This window comes from Lissotriton helveticus, chromosome 5_1, assembly GCF_964261635.1.
Source record: "Lissotriton helveticus chromosome 5_1, aLisHel1.1, whole genome shotgun sequence".
Taxonomy (NCBI): domain Eukaryota; kingdom Metazoa; phylum Chordata; class Amphibia; order Caudata; family Salamandridae; genus Lissotriton; species Lissotriton helveticus.
The window spans coordinates 403,411,256-403,434,563 of NC_136065.1; the positions used below are offsets into that span (position 1 = coordinate 403,411,256).

Below are 23,308 nucleotides of genomic sequence, written 5' to 3' on the forward strand. Positions count from 1 at the left end.
TTTTTTTTTAAGTTCCCTATAGTTCATTCCTCCATGCTATCTGTGACGTCCTGCCACATGACTTCTCTTCCGCAGTGAAGCTGCTCTTCTTCTTGTGTCCAGTGGTCTGCATCTTACCTGATCTGGCAGGCACCAGGGTGTGGGATGCATTTACATGCTACAGATTGTGACAGGTGCCTGATGTATGATTGCGGTCAGGCGTTATCTATTGCTTGTTTACAATCATTCAGCGATATGCATTGTATGTAGAGATTACCCATGTCTTTCTGCCTCTATGCATTAGGCAGAGGATTGCGTGAACTACAACGTTGGTGTTACTTATAGTAGCATCCAATTTGTGATTTCAGGCTCCACCCAATCATTTGCATAGTTGTAAGGGGGTGGAGTGGTGAACTACGTATCCTACAGAGCAGATAGTTTCGTTTTTCTGTGAACTGTATTTGTGCATTAATGTATACATGTTAGTAGATATGCTATAACATTTACTTTCGGAAGTTTTCCTTTGTGAATGGAGTCGTTGGTGGTTTGTAAACCTGTACCTACCAAATGCATACTCAAATAAATAGACTTTACTTCGAGATATGTGGATTTAATATTGATCTATTCATCTCTGCACAACAAGCATCATTTTATAACGAACCAATCTACTTCTACCAACTCTCTTTACCACCCCATTAGAAGATTATACCAGCCCAAACAAGTGAAACACTGTTAATCAGCTTCATGCTTTACTAGACCATGGCTAGCAGGCATGCGGTTAAACGCATACTAAAACACTGTAAAAATCCAATTATATACAGTTTTTTTTAATGAGAACACAGCAACAAAGAGCAATGAAGACAGGCAGAAAATGGGAGATAAATCACCAGAAGTGCAGCTCCATGAGATCCGAGTAGTAAATTAAAACATTAATCATCTAAATTCAATACCAAATTCATCGGTTTTTAAATCAATTGAGTGCAGATAAACGACTTGTGGATATCTTTCAGTAGCCACATAATAGTGGGTAACCTTATTGGGATTTAATAATTTGATATGTGAGGTTATGTGAAGTTTTTTTTAATACTGTGTCATAATCTTCACAGTGCATAAATTGGTTGTCTTCATATTTATTTGTTGGCTCTACTTCCATGTACAAGGTCACTAGGGATGCCTAACAATTATTGAAATAGCACAAATTGTATGTTTGCAGTGGTGAACGAGGTCATTCGAGAGGCAACAGTGCACAATAAAAATGTTACTGCCTTCTGTATAAAATCTATAAAGATGTGCCCGGTTCACAAAGAGTTTTTGTGGATAGGAGAGACTTACTCATGAAATACTCCTGATTTTAGAGGAGCATACCCTATCTTTGTGAATTGGGAATAAAGCAAGTCTGTCGAATGAGATATTTCATGTAATACTTATATAAAGAAACATAGTGACGTTTTACAAATTCAATCCAAGAAATAGATGTTTTGTTGTTAATCTTCCTTACTGTAATGTCACCTGATGCAGTAAGACCTATTGTAGCTGTTACCTCAGATCACACATCATTGTCCTGTTTCTATTCATCGGATTATACATAATAGAATAATATAAATTATTTCTATTAAATCCACAGTGCGGTCTTCCAAAGTTCTGCAGAATGCATTTCACATCTAATTAAGCCACTAATAAGAACGGTGTACAAATGGAGAAAGGAGCAGGAAAATAGAATTGAGTAACCAAAATCTCATTAATTAACATATTTTTCTTGCGAAATTTATTTAGATAACTTTGCCAATACTGTGGCTGACTCCTCATTGAATGAAAGGAATACACTTAGCTGTTTATGTTTCTTTTCAAATTAAAGGCTCGTACATGATGCAGTATCTACCTGACACTCAACAAATTTTGCTATGCACCAATAAAATCAAACTATAAATGCATAACCATATTTTCTACCCCTAATGTAAAACGTACACTATTAACACTGAGTTGAGGAAAACATGAAAACTGTTCAATGAAAGTATATATTTAGAAATTAGCTCCAAGAAGACAGTACACTTGCCTTTTTTTTTACAAGAACAGGATTTTGTTTTACCTCCACAATAAATGGACACATTAATACATGACCCTAAGGTATTTATGGCATTCCCACAAAACATTCCTCGACCCATTATGTGAAAACTATTTCAAGAAGGAATATTAAATGTTGTCATACCCTACTCTTCTTTCACCTGCAGAACAATCAGCTAGCACATTCCTCAGTTTTCTTTTTTGGATCAAACATTAAGGCACAACAACAGCCTCTTCTTTTGATTGCCAATGAACAGTACTGAAATATTAGCTTCTTTTCTGAGCACCAAACACATGTGACACAAATGCAGGGAGGAAAACATTCCTGCACAAAAACAATCACAAGAGGTTTTTTCCTCTTACTAGTGCGCTGCAGAATGCAGCACACATAGAAAGAGGAAATTAGAGATATTTCTCCTGGTTGTGCCTCCGGGAGGCATACGTTTTTGGCACTGCCTCAGACTTACGATTTCTCGTAAATCTGGGGCAGTGTCAAAAAGCCATGGATGTTGCTGGGAACGCACCCAGCAACACTCATGGAATGCCCCTTTCACGCAGTTTTCTGCACATATTTATGAGGCTATGAAAAGCCACGTAACGTGGCTTTGCCTGGCATTATAAATATGCCTGTGTCACATTGCGCCACCGGAACGTCAAAAAAGTGACATTCCAGCGACGCAAAAGTGCAAGTCCTCGAATGCAAGTCTTTGAATATGATAACATTTATTGGAATAGCGTAATTAAATTATCTGAATTACATATGTTTTTATAAATTTGTGAGACTTCACCGGACCTATTCTTTATGTACAAATGAAAAGAATCAACAGAAACATGAGGTTTTCATCACCAAAAGTTGGAAGAATGAGGATGTAAAGAGGGGATGAGTACTGTTTCGACCAGATCTGGAGAAGCAGTTATGCACAGCAACAATTTTTTCTTCTCTGTCACTTACCCTTTTATATTGCTGGTAACACTAAATTCAGATTACAAACATTTGTTATAGTTGCAAAGCCGCCTACCACCTCGCTATTTGCCTGCTCAGTTGATGAAAAGTAGAACATTTTGTCACTCTTAAAAATACAGGGCAAGGATCTCTCAGCATATAGTTGAACCAGTGTACCAACAGCACTACTGTAGGCTGAGTAATATGCCAAGCGAGTGTCATATTGTTTGAGCCCCGCTCTGCATTTCTGTTTGTTGTAAAAAAAAAATCCCAAAACATCAATCAACTGTAGGTGCAGAAAGTTCTCTCCCTGCACCTGAGACATTCATGGATTTCTTGTCTGGGGCTGCCATTCATTCTATGGTGGACCTGGGTAAGGCAATCCAACCATTGTTGCCCTGCTCTAAATAGGGGTGGACAACCATCGCTATGACCTGGTGGTCCTGTGGTGGAGAGACCAGTAAGTCAAGGAATCAGTTGAGGCTCTGCTGGGTCCAACCCTGTCCTTTCCTAATCTCTACATGGTGGTTCACGCATTTCATTAAACTCAAAGTAACTCCATAAGCTCCTTAAGCTTCGAATTATCATTACAGAAAACATTTTCCTCGCAAGAAGATGGGTAAAAATTGCTTTTTGCATATCTGTACAAACAAATATTGTACAACTGTAAGTAGTCAGCTGCAAGACTTGTGCAAAACTGGAAGCACTATAGTTATTTGATAAGTGTGTTGCTTATGTAAAAATGTATTCCTCACTTTGTTTATTCAAGACAGTATGTTAGATTCCTAAATATATTGAACAGAAAGGATTTCTGACTGAAATAAAAAAACACTCATAAGTGTTGTTTTCTTTAGCGTTTATGTAGGCATTACTAAAATCACCTGAAAAGTCATTGGTAATAAATGTTGACCATGGATTTTGCTATAGATGGCACCTACGGTCGTTATGTGCCGCCCATAATTCTGTTTTTGAATATCGGTTACAATTAGGTGCGCACTTGAGAATGATTTAGTCAGTTAGCTTTTGTTTCAATATAATTTAAGATGGAGGTTATCTAATAGCCATAATTGTGCATTGTTTTTATCCACTAGGAAACCCAGAGAAGGCAGTACAAATTTCGGAACTTTATAGTGAACTCACTGACACAGGACGTCAGAAATGGACCAGTTTTAAATTGTATTCTTAATAATTATTATTCTTTTTTAATAATAAAACAATGTCAGGTTCATATTACCTTAGGTTAATGAATAAGAAGGGCTATTTTCATGTATCTATTTAAGGAGTTTTAAAAAGTTATAAAGTGACATTTTGCCAAACGACAACTTCAGAGAACTATGAAAGTTAGAAAAAGTATTGAATGGACTGGATGGTTGGAGGGAAGGGTGGGATGCAGTGAAGCAGAAATACTAAATAAGTTAGAGAGAAGCAGTTTAATATAGACTGTTTAGGCAGATCAAAGATAGGGTATGGAAATTGATGTAAGCACTAAAGTTGTTATTTTAAAGGTGATGCGGACAAGGTGAAAAGTTCTAGCCATGAGTTGTTGAGGCACCACCCTATTTAGCCTCGCTTCCAGTTTAGGAGGTCTCCCACCACTCCCTAGCATCGCCTTTTCTTACACAGATGGCGACCTTACTCTGAGTGCAAAGTTAGACTCCATATCGAGCTGAGGGTAGTAGTGTTTGACAATACTTAGGCTACATGGAGAACAGTGAGGGTGTTTACTCCATCTTACTGGCCTTTGCGAAGAAGTGAAACCAGAAATCCCAGCGCTGTTTATGAATAGGTGACATTGTCAAAGATGATGGGCTTTGGCAACAGAATATTAAAAGGCCTGTGGCTCATAAGTGTTGGCGAATAAATCAAGATTAGCGTTTCATGACAGTACAATAGTAACAAAAATAGGCAGTTTTACGCAATGGATGCATACTTAAATGGTATTTTGTTCGATGTAAGTGGAAATGTGGTATCTTATATAAATATGTTTTTCTGAACTGTTGTCAGTGGTTTTGATGCATTGAAATCCTCATTGTCTTTAAACGTAAATACAAAGATTTGTGTATCTAATTGAATATGCTACAACTGTTGCAGCATTCTTGCAGTGTGTGTTCACTGGCATGTTAGGACTAGAACACATTACAGTTTTTATTTTATAGAATTTTGCCTCATATATAACTTAGTTTCCCACGCTTTATTGCCTACACTTAGATCCTTAAATGTATTCCCTTGATATGTGACCTTGATATGGATTTGGAAACAATGCAAGCATCTTCTTGAGGGTCTGACGAGGACCTTGTCCTAGCCACTGAAACGTCCCTTGTATTGGTGCACCAGTTCAACTCTGAGTGAATCTTTGTTTTGAACACACAGTAATAGCATTTGCAATGCAGCCATTTCTTCACTAAGTGTCCAAGTCTTTTCTGCTAGGGATCTCAATTCCATTTTTCACTTTGCTTTTGTAGTGATCTTTCATTTTCAACAAGGGATCATCGATGAGAATGTTTAATATTCTGTTGTCTCCCTTCATCTCAGCGCTCTTCTCTCTGTGGTCTTCAGCTCCAACAGTCAAGTCATTCCTAATGCAGAAAAACAGAGTACGTTCTTCAGAATACGTTGCATGAATCAACAAACAGCAGTGGAAGCAAGGCTACGCTTGGTAATATGTGGTGGAGTATGAGTAATGGGTTATATTGATTTTGTATCTGGTTTATTATATATTGTTCTTCTGATATTGATCCATGCTCGTTTAAGGCAACAACCTTTTTAGCTAAACATAAGGCCCTTTCTTTCTGGTCAGGTTTCCTTTAGCTAAGGTTAGACCTTTCTTTATGTAGCGCATTCTCTCTGTCTCATCGTTTATTTCCTTCACATCAGATTAGGACAATTCGAACACTTTGATTGCCTCCAGAGGTTAGAGTTATCTGTACCCCTTTCCTGATAAATGATGATGTACTGTTTCCTCAAGGGTGCCTTAGTGAGTCAAAGGGTTCATAGTGTAAGCCTACAAGAGAGAAAATTATTGTATTTGCTGAAATCATTTGTAAAAAGGGAAAGAAAGGGTTCAAAAGACCCAACATATATATTTCACTGTTAATGCATAAAAAATATTATGAGGAATTAATAGATTTCAGCACCTTTGAAACTATGCTGCTTAGAGAGTTGTCTTTGTCATAATTTCTCATGTATTGGTAACCTGTGTGACAGCTAATGCAATCTAGTTTTTGACTTCAGCCTTTTAACAGTATAGTATTTCAATGAAGACACTTTATCGGTTAATGAGACTTCTGTTTACATTAGTGTTTCGAGGTTCTTAATTCTCGTGAGGAGAGCCCTGGTTTGGTTGTACACCCTCATGCTGCTATTTCGATAAAACTGATGAAATGCCTTCAAGGCACCGCTGCTTTACATCCACTGCCTTCAGAAACCAGAATCAGATATAGTTTACGGGGGTTCTGTCAGCACGCTGACATGTTGGAGCCTTTCTCATTATTTATCAATAAAAAATGTTAAAAAATTAGCAGCAATATTTATTTATTTAATGGTTTTATAAAGCGCGTAGTAACTCAGGGAGCATCCCAGCGCTGACCTGTTCTCCGAGGGGGGGGGGGGGGGGGGGGGGGTTCAGCCGTCTGATGAAGTTAAGTCTGCGGGAAAAGGAGGGTTTTTAGGGTTTTTCTGAACTGAAGGTAGTTCGGTTCTAACCGGAGTTTTCGTGGCAGATGGTTCCATTGTCTTGCCGTGTGAACCGAGAAACGACGTCCACCGGTCTTGGCTTTTCTGACTCTCGGAACTGCCATAAAGTTTTCTGTGCCGGACCGGAGGTCTCTCTCCGCTTTGTATGGAACTAGGATTTCTGTGAGAAGGGGGGGGGGCGTTTTTGTTGAGGGTTTTATGGGCCAGGCACAGGGCCTTGAAAGTGACCCTTTCCCTGACTGGGAGCCAATGGAGAGATTTAAGAGCCGGCCTGGCGGAAGATCTTCCTGGGGTGCCCGTAAGTAGGCGGGCGGCGGCATTTTGGACTTTTTGCAGTGAATTCAGGGTGGCTTCAGGGGCTCCTAAGTAGATGGCATTACAGTAATCCAATCTTGCCAGGATTAGACCCTGAATGAGGAGCCTCCTTGCGGTCTCAGGGAGTAAAGGAAAGATCTTCCTACAGGCTCTGAGTAGTCCAAAACAAATCCCAGCCGTTCTTTTGGCCTGGGTTTTAAAGCTCATATCTCTCTCAATCCACACGCCCAGGCTCTTGACCTCTTCCTTGGGTGTAGGAGGGTCGCCTAGGCAGCTAGGCCAGAGGTGAGATGGTAAGGAGGGCCCCTTGTGGCCCATCAGAAGGATCTCAGTCTTAGACCCATTCAACTTGAGTGAGGAGAGGTTCATCCATCGGTGGACTTCGGAAAGGCAGCCGTGGAGGTCTGATGGGGCATGGTGGGGATGTGAGAGGGTTACGACCAGCTGGGTGTCGTCGGCGTAGTTGATAATTGACACGCCGAACGAGCTGACCCTCTTCTCCAGTGGGGCCATGTACACGTTGAACAACGTGGGGCTCAGGGATGAGCCCTGTGGCACTCCACACCGGAGGGGGAAGGTGGATGAGCAGCTGTCGTTTTCCCGTACCTGAAAGGTGCGTCCTGATAAAAAGGACTCTAGCCATTTCAGGGCCATCCCCTTTAGTCCGATCTCTCCCAGACGATGGATTAGGGTTAGGTGGTCTACAGTATCGAAGGCCGCACTAAGATCCAGGAGGATCACTGCCACTGAACCTCCTGTATCCAGAATGCTTCTGGCCTTCTCTACTGCTGCCAGGAGGGCGATGTCCGTGCCCTGGCCTGGACGGAACCCTGTCTGGGAGATCGCTAAAAGGTTGTTGCTTTCTAGGTAAAACGATAGTTGTTTGTTTACCAGCTTCTCTGCGATCTTGCTGTTTCCAGGAAGAAGGGATATGGGCCTGTAGTTGGTAAGGTCCTGTGGGTCTAAGGAAGGTTTTTTTAATAGACCTTTAACAGCTGCCGCTTTCCAGCTGGGGGGACTATGCCCTCCGCGAAAGATGAGTTGATCAGGGCCGTGAGGGGAGGGATGATGGTGCTCGACACTTTTTTTAAGAAACGGAGGGGTGCGGGGTCGAGGGGGGAGCCGCTTTTAATTGAGGTAAACGTTGCTCCTACTTCTTCCGTAGTTACGGGTCCAAAAGCATCCAGGGAGGGTTGGGGGTGGACTGGCAACAGGGGGGGATGGGTGAAGATGGAGGTGAGGTCCTGCTCTGTGTCGGTCTGATCAGGGGGAGGTATGGTGAGAAGAATCTTTTGAATCTTCTCGTCAAAGAAGGTGGCTAAGTTTTTACATTTAGTTTCAGCTTCTTCGGGGTCGAGGGGTTTGAGAGGGGGGTCAGGGGCGTGGAGAAGTTCTTTGAGTACTGAGTAAGTTTCATGGGCCGAGCAGGCAGCATTTTTGATTCTGTTCTCGAAAAAGGTAATTTTGGTGTTGCGGAGCTCTTTTTTGTAGGTTTTGACAGAAATACGAAATGACTCTCTTTGTTCCATGGTTTTTTCCTTCCTCCAGATCCGTTCGTTTTTTTTGCAAATCTTGCGAAGAAGGTTCAGTTCCGGGGTGTACCAGGGTGAGGGGTTGACTCTCTTGATGTGTTTCAGAGAGTGCGTTTTTGGCAGAATGGCGTCGAGCGATTGGGTGATCCATGCATATTACAGTGCAGTCTTTCACCAGTTCATGAGCTACCACTTTACACTATTGTTTCAAGGACTGTACCCCTGGCTAGAATAGTATTATCCTTATCTCTAGTTCTGGAGGCGCTCGACATTCTGCTTTTTTCGAAATAAACAGTAAAATACACATCTGAGGTATGCTTCTATTTGCAGCAGAAAGAATAATTCGGTAAGATAGTTATGTGTAAGGCTACAAGTACCATGATATGCTGAGGTCTCACTGGGGACCAACACCAAATTCTATAAAGGCTGAAGCTGCCTAGTTTGAGTGCAACCAGACTTTGCCGTCAAACATTTTCTGTAGGTTGCCAGTTTGAGGGTTGCAGAGTGGTGATGATTTTTGTCGTGCAGCCGTCTACATTTTCTAATACTTTGCAAGGTTTGCCATGCATGATGCTTGCAAAGTCTAAAAAAGTAAGCAAAGTAATAGAGGGAGCTTTGGTAATCATCTATAACAGGAAGAATAGGATCATTTTGCTTCCCAGAGCCACAATTGGGCAGTGGCTAAACTGCTGCTTCTCAGCAGCAGCGCACTGGCATTCCATGCTGTAATAAGTCCTATCCTCTAAAGGTTAGACTTTGAGAGCTGCGGGTGATTGCCAGCTGCCGCTCAGAGATAAGGGTAGCGCTGCGCTGTAGTGATGCAGCGAGGCAGAATATTCTCTCCGTACACAGCTATTAGCGCCCATTCAATCATTCTTTGCGGTTAGAAGACCCATCTTCTTGGGCAGAAAATCTAACTGCAAGAAACCACCTTCTGTGCAATCATAGACAGGCAGCAAGGAACCTTCATGAACCTGTGGGGGGATGGCTGAATTTAAACTTCTTTTTGGGCAAAGTCTTGAAACTTTTCCCATTTTTGTAATGGGCGAAAAATGTAATGTGGCTAAGTTTAAATATTTACTAACAACCTCTCTTGGATCGGATGGTTTGCTGCCAAGGGAATGCATTCTTCTTCAAATTGAAAATATTGGGTGGATACTGTTTGGACGGTTCAAGACAGGACAACTCCTGAAAAACTGATCTGCGCTGAAGATGAGCAATGGCCATGAAAAGACTTTAAGGATATTGTTTACTTGCAATGTGGTGGTGACTTTAACTTGAAAACTGTTACTTGAGAAACCACAATACAATTGGATCTCAATGAATATCAACGTACGGGTACCATAAATGCATAAGCTGACTCGCCTGAATGCCACCACATCTTTCCCATACACGTTTTTGTGGCTTGCAGGGGCTCAATGTTTTTCTACAAAGGAAGGGAACACTCTTGCTTCTCACACAATGTATCCACGAACTACTCGTAGACACATGGAGGATAATGCCACTGTTGAAAAACTGCATACCTCGAAGATTAATGATCAATGTGCGTAAAGAGCATAATTACATGGAAAGTGATACTGACTTAAAATTGTGAACAAATGTCTAATATGGTGATTTGAGAGATATCAAGTGGCCAAATGCACTAGGGCCTCACACGGGTTAAACGTCTGAATACTATGAGTGATCAAGCTGCTCATTCTGATCCGTGGTAAGACTTCCTTTTCAAACCTTTTGATCTGGGTCCAAATGTTTTCATACTTCCTAAAAGTATGAAGTTACCAATATTGGTCGGAATATTGTCCTTATGTGCACGTGTAGAGGATCAAAGTATTAGAATATGGGAGAAAGCAGCCACAGTCGTGATGCAACCTTCGATTGAGCTCCAAAAATGCTCAGACAAACCAACCTACTTAAGTACACTGTTTTTTGTGAGAAGTTCATATCTCACGCATGCTAGCTGCACACAAGCATACAAACCATCCTCAGAGAAAATTTATATGGTATGCAATAACTATCCTAGGCATCATTAGTTAAGAAATAAAATAAATATAAAGTCTGTTAGACATTTCAGCCTGAGAGTAGTCTTCCTCCTAAACCTTTTTGCCTTACTCCTCCATTTTTGTTGATCATGTTTTTGTTGGCCTTAGGACTCTGAGCGCTTCACCATTGCTAAACAGTGCTAGCGTGGTGTGTCTGTTCTGTACAGATGTAACAGAAAGCCAACCCCAATAAAAGCTCTGTGCTGTTCACAGTGTCATTTAGTGAAACAGCAAACTAGCAAAGGAACATTAACAGAAGACCCATCTTCCCAGGTAAGCTCACTGGAATCTTTGCAATAAATGAAAAACTGAAGCTCACTTTAATACATTTGAAAACCTCAAACTTTGTGTGCCTCATATTAAGGTTGTCCATGCACCATAACTGATGAAAGTTCAGATGGGAGTTGGAGATAAGCGTCACAAATGTTTGACTTCAGTTGAACGTAATGAATCTTCCAAGCATGAGAAAAATTCTTCCAAATAAGCCACAGAATATATCTTATGACACATCAAAAATCGGCCAATAAATTGTATCCACAATTTAGCAGCAAAGTATGAACAGGCAAAAACCAGGAAGACAACCAAATATTTGAAAACGAACGTAATCTTGATTTATCATCACATTCTTCATATTGACCTTTGAACAATGTAAGCTCTCAGAAGCAAGTTGTTGGAGCTTCTGTAACTTATTTGGGGGCATATCAGCAATAACCGGCAATAATTATCGCTATGCACACTTGGCGCTAGGATAATTTAACCGGCTATCGCCGAATTTTATCGCTGAGATAGCATGCTATTAGCAATGCTTATCTCAAAAGCGATAAAATTCCAGGCGCAAGCTGCCAATTGTGCGTTGATCGCTGGAAGTACAGCTATAATCGCACAACGTTTGCCGATAGCTTGCTGATAGGGCAGGCAGACTCTGCCATGATATCCACCTTCCATCGGATATCATTGCTAAGTCAATCTAAAAGCAGGCATAAGGAAAGTAGCGATAACCAAGGTTAGCGCTACTTTTCTTATCGCTATGCTCGTTAGTGTGCCCATTGATAATTGGAGAAATGTCTGTTAGCGACATTTCTCCAGTTATTTTAAGCTGGAATGCCCACTTTGCATCTCATTAGAGATGCAAAGGTGGGCGATACTGGAAAGGGCGCTAAGGCAAGGATTCACGTGGTAGCGTGACCTTGCTGATATAGTGATCAAATTATTGCAGAAAACGGCCGCAAAAGCGGCTATAATTTTTTATCATCACCTTGTTGATATGCCCCTTAGTTAGTGAGCTGTCGCCTGAACCAAGGGGTCAATACAAGGTATAGATGTAAAGAACTCTTTAAATGAAATCCTTGCATACAGAAAAAAAATAACACATTGATTGCATTACTAATAGTGTTACTAAAAGAGAATACCATAACTGGTGAATAAGAGGCCCAGTTTCCTAACCAACATTACAGAAAACCATTGACATTGCTCCAAGCAATGAATAGCTCACTATGTTTGCCCATCTATGTTTGGGGCGATAACCAGAAGGACGGATTTGCTCCACTTCCAATTCCTTACATAAAATTCTCGTGAAATAATTGTGGTAACCCATGAAGTAAAAAATGATGCAAAATACACTTCATTATTCCTCCTGCTGTAGGTAGTTTCGGTAACATGAAACATCTTTGACAAAGTGTCCACTGTGACCATGATCACCTGTTACCCTTCAGAGGATCGAAGGTTTATCAAGACATTCGTAGAAATTGTTATCCAGGGTTCTGGAACCACAGGGTATGGTTGCAAATATCCAAAAGGCCTAGCATATAGGAAATCATGTCTAGCACAAATTGGATGAAGTAAAACATATTCCTGAAATCAGAATGAACTGTAGGATACCAAAAAGATAATAAAACCAAATCCAAGGTAGTCTTAAATGCTCTATGGCCAGAGTCATAGAACCATGACATCTTCATAACTTCCAGCAGGAACTTATTGAGACAAAAGTAGCTTGCTGACTTAAATATGACCGTTGCTCTGTCCTACTGTTTGGGCGATCATATTGTTGCGCGAGGCCGAGCTATGGGTTCCTGGGGTGGTGGGGGGTGGAGCCGTAGGCGCTGCGAAGCCCCAGCGAGACAAGTGCAGCTCCCAGGATGTCCGGGGACCTTGGGCCAGCTGCCGGCTGCAGCCGCCTCTATGTGGGGCGAGGCCGCAGCACAGAGTTTACCCCCTCGTAGGCCTTGGCTGCAGAATTGCACCCCTGGATTGGACTTTAAGGAGTAACGGCGGAGAGGTGGCCGGTGACCTGTAGGCAGACCAAGAGGTTAGGAGACCCTGTGGTGCCCCGACTGACTCCAAAAGGGCGGCTGTCCCTCCCATTTTCCGGTATGGAGCGGGGGCACCTCCAGAGGCACCCTGAGGGGAGAAAGCAGTAATAGTAGGGCCCCAGGAATGGTCTCAGCAATCCGTGAAAAGGACCCGGATGTGGGGACCTACAGGGATATTAACTCCTTGCTTGACCTTAAAATGGCCGCCAGGGGAGACTTTCACCACGAGGAGTGGCGAGCTTGGAATCTATCCCTTTCCACCTCTCTGCCTCGTTCCTTGTGTTCCTGTCCCATGGTCTCCCAGCCCCCCAACCCCCGCGCTACTCTGACACTCTCTGAGTACACCAGTTGACTACCCTGACAGCAGAGTCCGAGCATTATGTCCGACGTCCGGAGGAACTGCTTGGTTCAGCTACTGAGGAGATTGGCCCTTGTTCATCACCTCACCTGCCACCTACCCAGCTGGACATTGGCCACAGTTTCTCCCTGTCTCCCTGTTTCTCCCTTCCCCTCCCATGACAAATTTTCTGTAACTCTGCCCTTTTTCTTTGGTTACTAAGTTTTGATTGCTTTTAACAAATGTAACATGTTAGCCTGTAAATCTGATCCTCATTGTGTAACCTATGTAAAATGTGTAACTTGCAACTTGCTGTTCCTTATGTAAAGCGTTCCGATACCTATGGGTCTAGCCAGCGCTATATAAAACTCAAGATAAATAAAGAAGTAAATAAATAAATATAGCCAATTTACCCCAAATTAAAGGAGTCTAGTCAGAGTAAGCTAGATACACACAAAAAGATAACCTGTGCGCACCCTTTGGTAGCTTGGCAAAGAGCAGTCAGGCTTACATAAAGAGGCAATGTGTAAAGTATTAGTGCAACACATACACACACACACACACACACACAATATATCAATGAATACACCACAAAAAGTCTCCACACAGGTTTAGAAAAATAGATTATGTTCCAGAGGTCCCCAATCTGTGCGCAGCTGCACCCCCGTGCACTGACAAAACTAGCCATGGCACTGTAAATAGATGCGCGCGTAGTGGCGACAAAGAGGCAAAATTCAAATTAGCAAGATTTAGCTTCGATCTTTTCAAAACATGCAAGATTATTAGCAGCACAGAATGGAGCCCAAAACTAAGCAAAGCAGATTCTAAAAAGAAGAGAAGACATTAACAGAAGAAACATCTACCTCCCTGCCATGATAGGGTGTCGGCCGGCTACAGTACTACGCAAGCCCCGGTGAACAAAGTACCTTTCCTTGTCGCAAACAGCAAGATGTGTCGATCTTCTACACGCACTGAAGGGGATACATCAGTTCTGAAGATGGGTGCCAGAGTCGAGCGATGTGCCGAATTCTGCCATGCAGTAGAGAGGATGCATCGATCTCACCAAGCTGCTGCGGCAGCAATACGCTGTCCAATGCATCAATCTCTGGAGGCAAATCGCTGGTTCCGATGCGATGCGCTGATTTTACTCCAAAAACCGGGTTGACAAACAGACAGGAGATTCGTCAAAATATGTGTTGCAAGTATCTGGGCCACTTCCAGTGAGTCCGGAACAGGAGCAGGGATAGAGACTTTGATTTACCTGAGTCTCAAGTATAACTATATATATATACTAGCAGCCCGTCCCGACGTTGCCCGGGAGCAATTAGGCTTCAGGGCCCCCTCCCGCCCCGCTTTTGTAACCTGCAGACGTCACTTTTTCCTCCTGTAATTTACTTTGCTTCAGGGCCCCCGCTCGCCCCACTTTTGTAACCTGCACACAGCATCTAAAACCCCTCTGGCTACACGTCACTTTTTCCTCCTTTTCCTCCTGTAATGCACCATTTGTGTGACATTTGTAGTGCACCGTTTGCCTCCTGTTTGTTGTCCTCAGGCTTCCCCGACCACCGCCGGCCCGGCTCGTCCCGTCCCGTCCCCCGCCTGCCCCGACCCCCGCCTGCGCCTACATGAGTGCCCTTACCTCCGTTGGCGCTGCTCCCGCCTGTCCGCTCGCACCACCGCTCCTTCCCTGCGCCATGTCCGCCGCTCCTCCTCTGCCGCCGGTCCTCTGCTCCTGACGTCACCGCTCCTCCCCTGCGCCATGTCCGCCGCTCCTCGGATGCAGCTCCTCCCCGTGCTCCTAACGTAACCACGCACGTCGCGGCCGGTGCTACTTTTGAGGGACTACTTTTTTTAAAAATCTAAAATTTTAAATAACGTTTATTTTTTTAATTTATGTAGCCTATAACCATCTACACACCCTGCCGATTTCAACGGTGTATCGGGTGTGTAGATTGGCGCAGTGGTTCCCGAGTGTACCCGCCTCAAAGACTGAAAGTTTCTGCTTTATTATAGTAGTATATATATATATATATATATATATATATATATATATATATATGTATATATAACGCTCCAAATCCTCTCGATTTCCAAAGAAGACAACAGCACTCGAGAGCTACTTTTCAACACTGCAGGTTTATTTTTCACAGGCACTCTCCACAAACGCGTTTCGGCGTGTCGCCTTCGTCAGTGTGGTAACAATTATTTTCACTATCGGGTGGATTAAATACACCATTTTCACTTTCTTTTTTCAAACATTGAAATAGACAGAGGACAACCCCACTATAGTCGCTCTAGGCGCCATCTTAGAATATCAGTATGTGCAACCTAATGATTATCAAAGGTTAAGCGATAAAGCCCCTAGATGGGCTAATCCATACAATTAGTGGGTATAAACACTAAGTAATAAGTTTCTGAGATAAACAACAGAATAAAGCCGTGGATCGGCTAGAGTCCTCTATCTAATGAATAGCATAATGGTCCACCACTACCTGCAGGCATTTAACATTTCTTGCTACCAGATAAGTCGCAAAGCAATACAACTCACATTGTTGGAATCTCAGTGCATCAACATTCTTAATAAGGAAGAAAGAGTTCTCACGTCCTTAGAACACAACATTACATATCAAATCATATGAAGGTTCTGGACAGGGAGGGGAACTCTAATGAAATAATCAAATACATTCAGCATGATGATGTGTATCCATATAGTGAGTGTCGTGCGTATTAAGCGACAATAGCGCCTAGAAGGTAAAATGCTCACTAAACAGTTCTCATTACCTTCACAAGGCAAGCTCGCAGCCACTCAACTGAACCTCATATTCTACATCACATTACAGCAACATTAAGACCATATTCACCTGTGCTATCCTGTCAATTCAGGCAAAACTGGAGGTATCTTAGATGTTACACGGCCTTCACGGGACTACAAAGTGCTATTTTGTTTTGTTTGATTATGTTTTATTTCCCCAAATGAAAAGCCATCTCCTCCCCAGCGTTCAAGCCCCTAGGAAACTTCGTAGAAAGGTCTATGATGAACCTAGATTCAAGTCTACGGAGTCGTCTAAGGCGATCTCCGCCCCTAACATTGGGTGGTACAGTGTCAAGGCCGAAATATTGCAATAATTTTCGGTCTCGCCCATGGACCTCCGCGAAGTGGCGGGCCACTGGGTAGCTGGGATCTGCCTTGTCGATGGCTCTCAGATGTTCCAGGACCCTTAGCTTCAGTTCTTTAATAGTGCTGCCTATGTAGCGGAGGCCACATGGGCAGTGCAAACAGTAAACAGCATATTGTGTACTGCAGGTCATAAACTTTTTAATTGGTATGGTCATTCCTGTATCTGGTATAGTGTACGACAGGACTCTTCTGCTACTCGCACACGCTTTGCATCTCCCGCAAGGAAAGAACCCTTTTTGATCTTTCAAGGTATTCGCCTTTGCGGGAGGTTTTTCCAGATGGCTCCTAACGAGTATATCACCCACAGACCTTGCTTTACTGAATGTAACTAACGGATTGGGAGGAAGGTCATCCTTTAATACAATATCCGTTTGTAGAATATGCCAGTTCTTTTTTAGCAATTTTTTCAGGTCATTCGCTCCGGTGGAATAGGGAGTGATCAACCTAAATTTATTGATGGTGGTGGTTCTGTTTTTGTCACGGCCTGATCCATCTGATCTGGCAGTGAGTAGGCTCCCTCTCGGTATCTTTTTTACCCTCCTCAGCGTGTCATGTAATAAGTCCTCACCATATCCCCTTACCTTAAAACGGGATATACAATCCGAGGCAGCCGCCTCGAAATCCAAATCTCCAGAACAGTTTCTACGAATTCTCAATAGCTCTCCGTAGGGGATGCTATTGATTAGTTGTGGTGGGTGGCTGCTGCTGGCAAAGAGTGTAGAATTGCCAGCAGTCTTCTTCCTAAATAGGCTCGTGTGTAGTTGCCCATCCTCAACAAACACCTTCAGGTCCAAATACTCCGCTGCCACAGGAGAAATGGATCCCGAGAAGTGTAAGTTGAGGTTGTTGTTATTGAGCAACTTGATATACTCAGTGGCTGTTGTAACATTACCATTCCACACGATGAAGAGGTCATCGATATAACGATGCCAGCATACGATGTTGCCCACCTCCTGCCCAACCTTGCAGCTCCTGGGTACTTGCTCCTCCCACCAGCCCACAAAAAGGTTCGCGTAGCTGGGAGCGAAGCAAGTACCCATCGCCGTCCCAGACTTCTGTAAATACAGTTGTTCTTCAAACAGGAATACATTATGGGTTAAGCAGAATTCGATGAATTCGAGTATCATGAGATTATGTCTGGCGAAGCGCATCTGGCGCTGTTCTAGAGCATGTCTTATTGCATTCAAGCCCTGTTGGTGTTCAATGATTGTATATAGGCGTGTGATGTCAAGCACCACAAGCAGGTATCCTGGGTTCCACTGTAGATCTTGAATTTTCACCAGGAAATCCTTTGTATCCCTGACGTATGACTGTAGATTTGACACCAAAGGGAAAAGAATATTATCTATGAAGCGTGACATGTTCTCTGTTAAGCTGCCAATTGAAGAGATGATGGGGCGTCCAGGTGGACTCTCTTTGCTCTTGTGCAGCTTGGGTAAATGATAGAAGGTGGGAATCATAGGACAGTTGTTTCGTAGGAATAAATGTTCGTCTTTACCCAGCATCTGTAGGGTATCATACTCTTTGATGCTCTGTTGGTACGTGTTCATGGTACACTTAGTGTAGAAATTGTCATCAGAGAGCTGTCTCAGTGCCTCGGTTTTGTAATAGTCCCTACTCATTAAAACAACGTTCCCACCTTTATCGGAAGGTTTCACCACAATGTCATTGTCCTTCTTTAGGTTCATCAGTGCCTCATTTTGTTGTTCAGTGATGTTGAAGTTGTGACTGGTATGGTTAGACTTGCGATATCTCATGAGGTCATTTGTCATTGCTTGGCTAAACGCATCCACCGCGTCCCACGGGGACTGTGGAACAAATACGGAAGGAGGTTTAAGATTATTCTCCTCCCTCTCTTGGTCGATCCCTTGCATCTCTGCCCTTTGAGCAGTATCCAAATGTTGCACATCTTGTGTCTCTTCTCTCTCAAGATCTTCCAGAGCTTCTGCTGTTACTAGGTCTCTACTGCTCAGGGCGTCTGTTGCTGTTATTCTAGCCCCCTTCTTATTAAGGTCTTGAGTGTGGGATCGTAGTTTGAAATATTTATGAAGTTTGAGTTTGCGCGTGAAGCGAAACAGATCGATCCTGGTTTGGGTGTATTCCACCTCTTTTTTGGGGCAAAAGGTTAGTCCTAAACTGAGAACTTCAGTTTCTCGGTCAGTCAGTTGTTTAGACGTCAAGTTAACAACTGTTAGGTTGGCTTGTTCTTGTGAGCCAGTCGCATCTGATGTTGCTATTTCTTGGTTCGGTTGCGATTGACCCAGCGGGAGTTCCTTGTTCCTCCTCTTCCTCCTTTTTCCTCCCCCTGACCTCCTCGTCCTCCTGGTGCTCCTGGTCCCAGCTCCTCCGTATCCGGGGGTTTGTTTTTTCCTCCCCGGAGCCATGAGCTCTTGATTACTTCGTACTCTACTTGAAAAGGGGTTTTCTTACTCCTGCCCTGTTGTATCCCGCGGTTCTGCCCACGTTGTTTTGATTGCTCGGCTTGCTCATCGCCTGACTCGTTTTCAGTCACCTCGGATTCCGAGGTGGCGATGTCTGGTGTTGTGGATGTTCCAGTGGTTGCACCTGAGCTTTTTAATAGGGCTTTGCGTGGGGCTTCAAATTTCTTGGCGTAGGTAAGGACACGTCCTGTTGAATAGTCGTTTGCATCTCGCTCGTACTTTTCCTGTTTCCGATTTCTTATTTTGGTCTCATATTTCACCAGACGAGCTTTCATTTGTTCCCTCTTTTGTGAAATTGACAGTATGATGCTCGAGTCCTTTTCTTTGTCTAATTCATCATTGATCAATGAGATCTCAGCCAGTACTTTCTCACGGTCACTCCACGCATACTTGATCAGGATTTTCAGGGTCCCTTCGCAGTACGTGGCTGTGTGCTCAAACCAGTCAGTGAGCAGTTGTGGATCCGGATGCTCATAGGATGGGACTGTACACACAAAAAGATAACCTGTGCGCACCCTTTGGTAGCTTGGCAAAGAGCAGTCAGGCTTACATAAAGAGGCAATGTGTAAAGTATTAGTGCAACACATACACACACAATATATCAATGAATACACCACAAAAAGTCTCCACACAGGTTTAGAAAAATAGATTATGTTCCAGAGGTCCCCAATCTGTGCGCAGCTGCACCCCCGTGCACTGACAAAACTAGCCATGGCACTGTAAATAGATGCGCGCGTAGTGGCGACAAAGAGGAAAAATTCAAATTAGCAAGATTTAGCTTCGATCTTTTCAAAACATGCAAGATTATTAGCAGCACAGAATGGAGCCCAAAACTAAGCAAAGCAGATTCTAAAAAGAAGAGAAGACATTAACAGAAGAAACATCTACCTCCCTGCCATGATAGGGTGTCGGCCGGCTACAGTACTACGCAAGCCCCGGTGAACAAAGTACCTTTCCTTGTCACAAACAGCAAGATGTGTCGATCTTCTACACGCACTGAAGGGGATACATCAGTTCTGAAGATGGGTGCCAGAGTCGAGCGATGTGCCGAATTCTGCCATGCAGTAGAGAGGATGCATCGATCTCACCAAGCTGCTGCGGCAGCAATACGCTGTCCAATGCATCAATCTCTGGAGGCAAATCGCTGGTTCCGATGCGATGCGCTGATTTTACTCCAAAAACCGGGTTGACAAACAGACAGGAGATTCGTCAAAATATGTGTTGCAAGTATCTGGGCCACTTCCAGTGAGTCCGGAACAGGAGCAGGGATAGAGACTTTGATTTACCTGAGTCTCAAGTATACCTATATATATATACTAGCAGCCCGTCCCGACGTTGCCCGGGAGCAATTAGGCTTCAGGGCCCCCTCCCGCCCCGCTTTTGTAACCTGCAGACGTCACTTTTTCCTCCTGTAATTTACTTTGCTTCAGGGCCCCCGCTCGCCCCACTTTTGTAACCTGCACACAGCATCTAAAACCCCTCTGGCTACACGTCACTTTTTCCTCCTTTTCCTCCTGTAATGCACCATTTGTGTGACATTTGTAGTGCACCGTTTGCCTCCTGTTTGTTGTCCTCAGGCTTCCCCGACCGCCGCCGGCCCGGCTCGTCCCGTCCCCCGCCCGGCCCGTCCCGTCCCCCGCCTGCCCCGACCCCCGCCTGCGCCTACATGAGTGCCCTTACCTCCGTTGGCGCTGCTCCCGCCTGTCCGCTCGCACCACCGCTCCTCCCCTGCGCCATGTCCGCCGCTCCTCCTCTGCCGCCGGTCCTCTGCTCCTGACGTCACCGCTCCTCCCCTGCGCCATGTCCGCCGCTCCTCGGATGCCGCTCCTCCCCGTGCTCCTAACGTAACCACGCACGTCGCGGCCGGTGCTACTTTTGAGGGACTACTTTTTTTAAAAATCTAAAATTTTAAATAACGTTTATTTTTTTTATTTATGTAGCCTATAACCATCTAAACACCCTGCCGATTTCAACGGTGTATCGGGTGTGTAGATTGGCGCAGTGGTTCCCGAGTGTACCCGCCTCAAAGACTGAAAGTTTCTGCTTTATTATAGTAGTATATATATATATATATATATATATATATATATATATATACACATATATATATATATATACACATATATATATATATATATATATATATATATATATATGAAGGACGAAAAATAGGGTTTTAAAATTAATTATCTTATTGGGTATAATTGTCCTTTTATATATAATGATATGAATTGTGGGTCTGTAATATGGAGGAATTAAGCTGGCCCACATTACATATTTTTTTATTTATTTACAGTAGGCTACGTTCCTGCTCATGCTTTCATTGGTCCTCGGCACTGAAGCATTGCTTTTATCATGGTTTTGTAATTGATGATTTTACATTGTATGATTGTAATTAATAAAACAATAACATTTGACTCATGATTCATTAAGACAGAGTCTCAAGTAACAGGAGGCAAGCCAACAAGCCCTTGAAAATCACTTGAAGTGAAGGTAGAGTCCAACTCTTCTTCAGCAGAGTCAAGGAGCAGCAGGCAGCAGGGCAACAAACAGAAACACAGTCCTTCCAGATCAGCTGTCCAGTTTAGTCCTTTAAGTAACACAGCAGTTCTTCTGGAAGAGCTTCAGTTACAAGTCCAGTAGTGTCTGATTTTATGGGGTTGGAGACCCAGTACGTATAACCAAAAAAGAGTTTGAAGTGGTGAGTGACTTCAAAGCAGCTCTCAGAAGTGCAAAACTTCCTCTTACAGATCAGTCTTGATTGCCAGGCAATCTATGGGGGAGTAAATCAGCTCTTTGTGTGGGGACAGGACACTGCCTACTCATGTGAAGTGTTAGCTCCACCCTTCCACATTGCCCAGGCAATGCCATCAGAAAGCAGATGTATGTAGATGGGAACTCAGGCACACCTATCCTTCCTGGGTTGTGGCTGTCTAGAGGGAATGCACAAAGTGTATCTGTCACCCTCCACAGACGTGTATTGGAGACAGGCACACAGAGCAGTAAGTGCAGAGGGATATCCACTTTCTAAAAGTGCAATTTCTAAAATAGTAATGTTAAATTCAACTTTAAAAGTGAGGAGGATTTATCATTACCATTTCAAAAATATGAAACATGAAAAAGCTACTCCTCTCTGATCAGGAGTTACAGCTTAAAGGGGTATTAAGGAATTCCTAATGCTAGCCTGTGAGAGGGGTAGGCTTCACTAGTGAAAAACAAATGTGAATGTTTGTCACTATCAGAACACATAAAAATGTAACACACATGTCCTACATTTTACTTACATGGCACCCTGCCCTTAGGGTTACTTAGGTCCTACCTTAGCCGTGACTTATGTGTAATAAAAGGGAAGTTGAAGGCTTGTGAAGAAGTGTTAAATGCCATGTCGAAGTGGCAGTAAGCTGCACACACAGGCACTGCAATCGCAGACTTGAGATAGGTTTGAAAGGTTACTTATTTGGGTGGCACAATTAGTGCTGCAGGCCCACTAATTAATTGACTTACAGGCCTGGGTATTTGTTATACCACTTTACAAGAGACGTACTAGTAAACCAACTATGCCAATAAGTTACACACCAGTTTCACAATGTTTAGGGGGAAACACTAGCACTGGATAGCAGTGGTAAAGTGCTCAGAGTCCTAATGCCAACAGAAAAAAATCAGCATACACATGAGGTAAAAGAAAAAAGGTCTGGGTAAAGACCACCCTAAAGATGACAGGTCTAACACATGTCCCCCAGCTGAAAGTGGGGAGATCTACTCAACCTCTAGGGAGTTCTCATCACCAAGGAGGAGAAACTGAGATAGACCATCAGCATTGGCGTGGCCTAGCCCAGGTCTCTGTTCTACCCTGAAGTGCATACTGTGTAAAGAAAGAGCCTGCCTTAACAGTTTTGGATTCTCACCCCTCATTTGCATGAGCCACCTGAGGGGCCTGTTGTCAGTCTGAATCAAGAAGAGAGTGGCAAACAGATATGGCTTAAACTTCTTCAGTGTCCAGACCACAGCAAAAGCTTCTCTCTTAACAACACTCCACCTCTGTTCACTGGGGAGTAACTTCCAGGTTGGTCTAGGCCCTCCTCACTAAGCTGGGATAGTACTTCCCCCATGTCATGCTCTGAGGCATTTGTCTGAACGATAAACTCCTTGGAAAAGTCAGGGTGCTTGAGCACAGGAGCTTTGCATATGGCCTGCTTAAGGAAGTCAAATGCAGTTTGGTATACCTCTGTCCAAATCACATTCCTGGGCAGCCTCTTTAAAGTCAGCACCGTCAACGGGGCAAAAACAGATTCAATATACAGTCTGAGGAATATCTAGGTAATGACTTATAATATACAACAAAACACAGGGAACATTTGATATTTCCAGAATTGTTTCTATCTGCTAGGCTTAACAGAAGTTAGTGATTAAAAAAGGGTGCCTTTCCTACCCCCGGTAGAATTTACTAGTGATTCACAGTCATCTAGTATACAGTACTAATG

General features: G+C 43.4%; 1 protein-coding gene across 1 annotated transcript in view; it reads right to left on the reverse strand.

The window, feature by feature from the left end:
• Window positions 1-584: 584 nt before the first annotated feature.
• RNF207 (ring finger protein 207) overlaps window positions 585-23,308 on the reverse strand; it is a 664,007-nt gene continuing 641,283 nt past the window's right edge. The window contains exon 18 of the mRNA XM_078642621.1: window positions 585-5,559. Within this exon, the coding sequence (XP_078498747.1) occupies window positions 5,385-5,559 (175 nt within the window). The 3' untranslated portion in view covers window positions 585-5,384. The remainder of the gene's footprint in view (window positions 5,560-23,308) is intronic.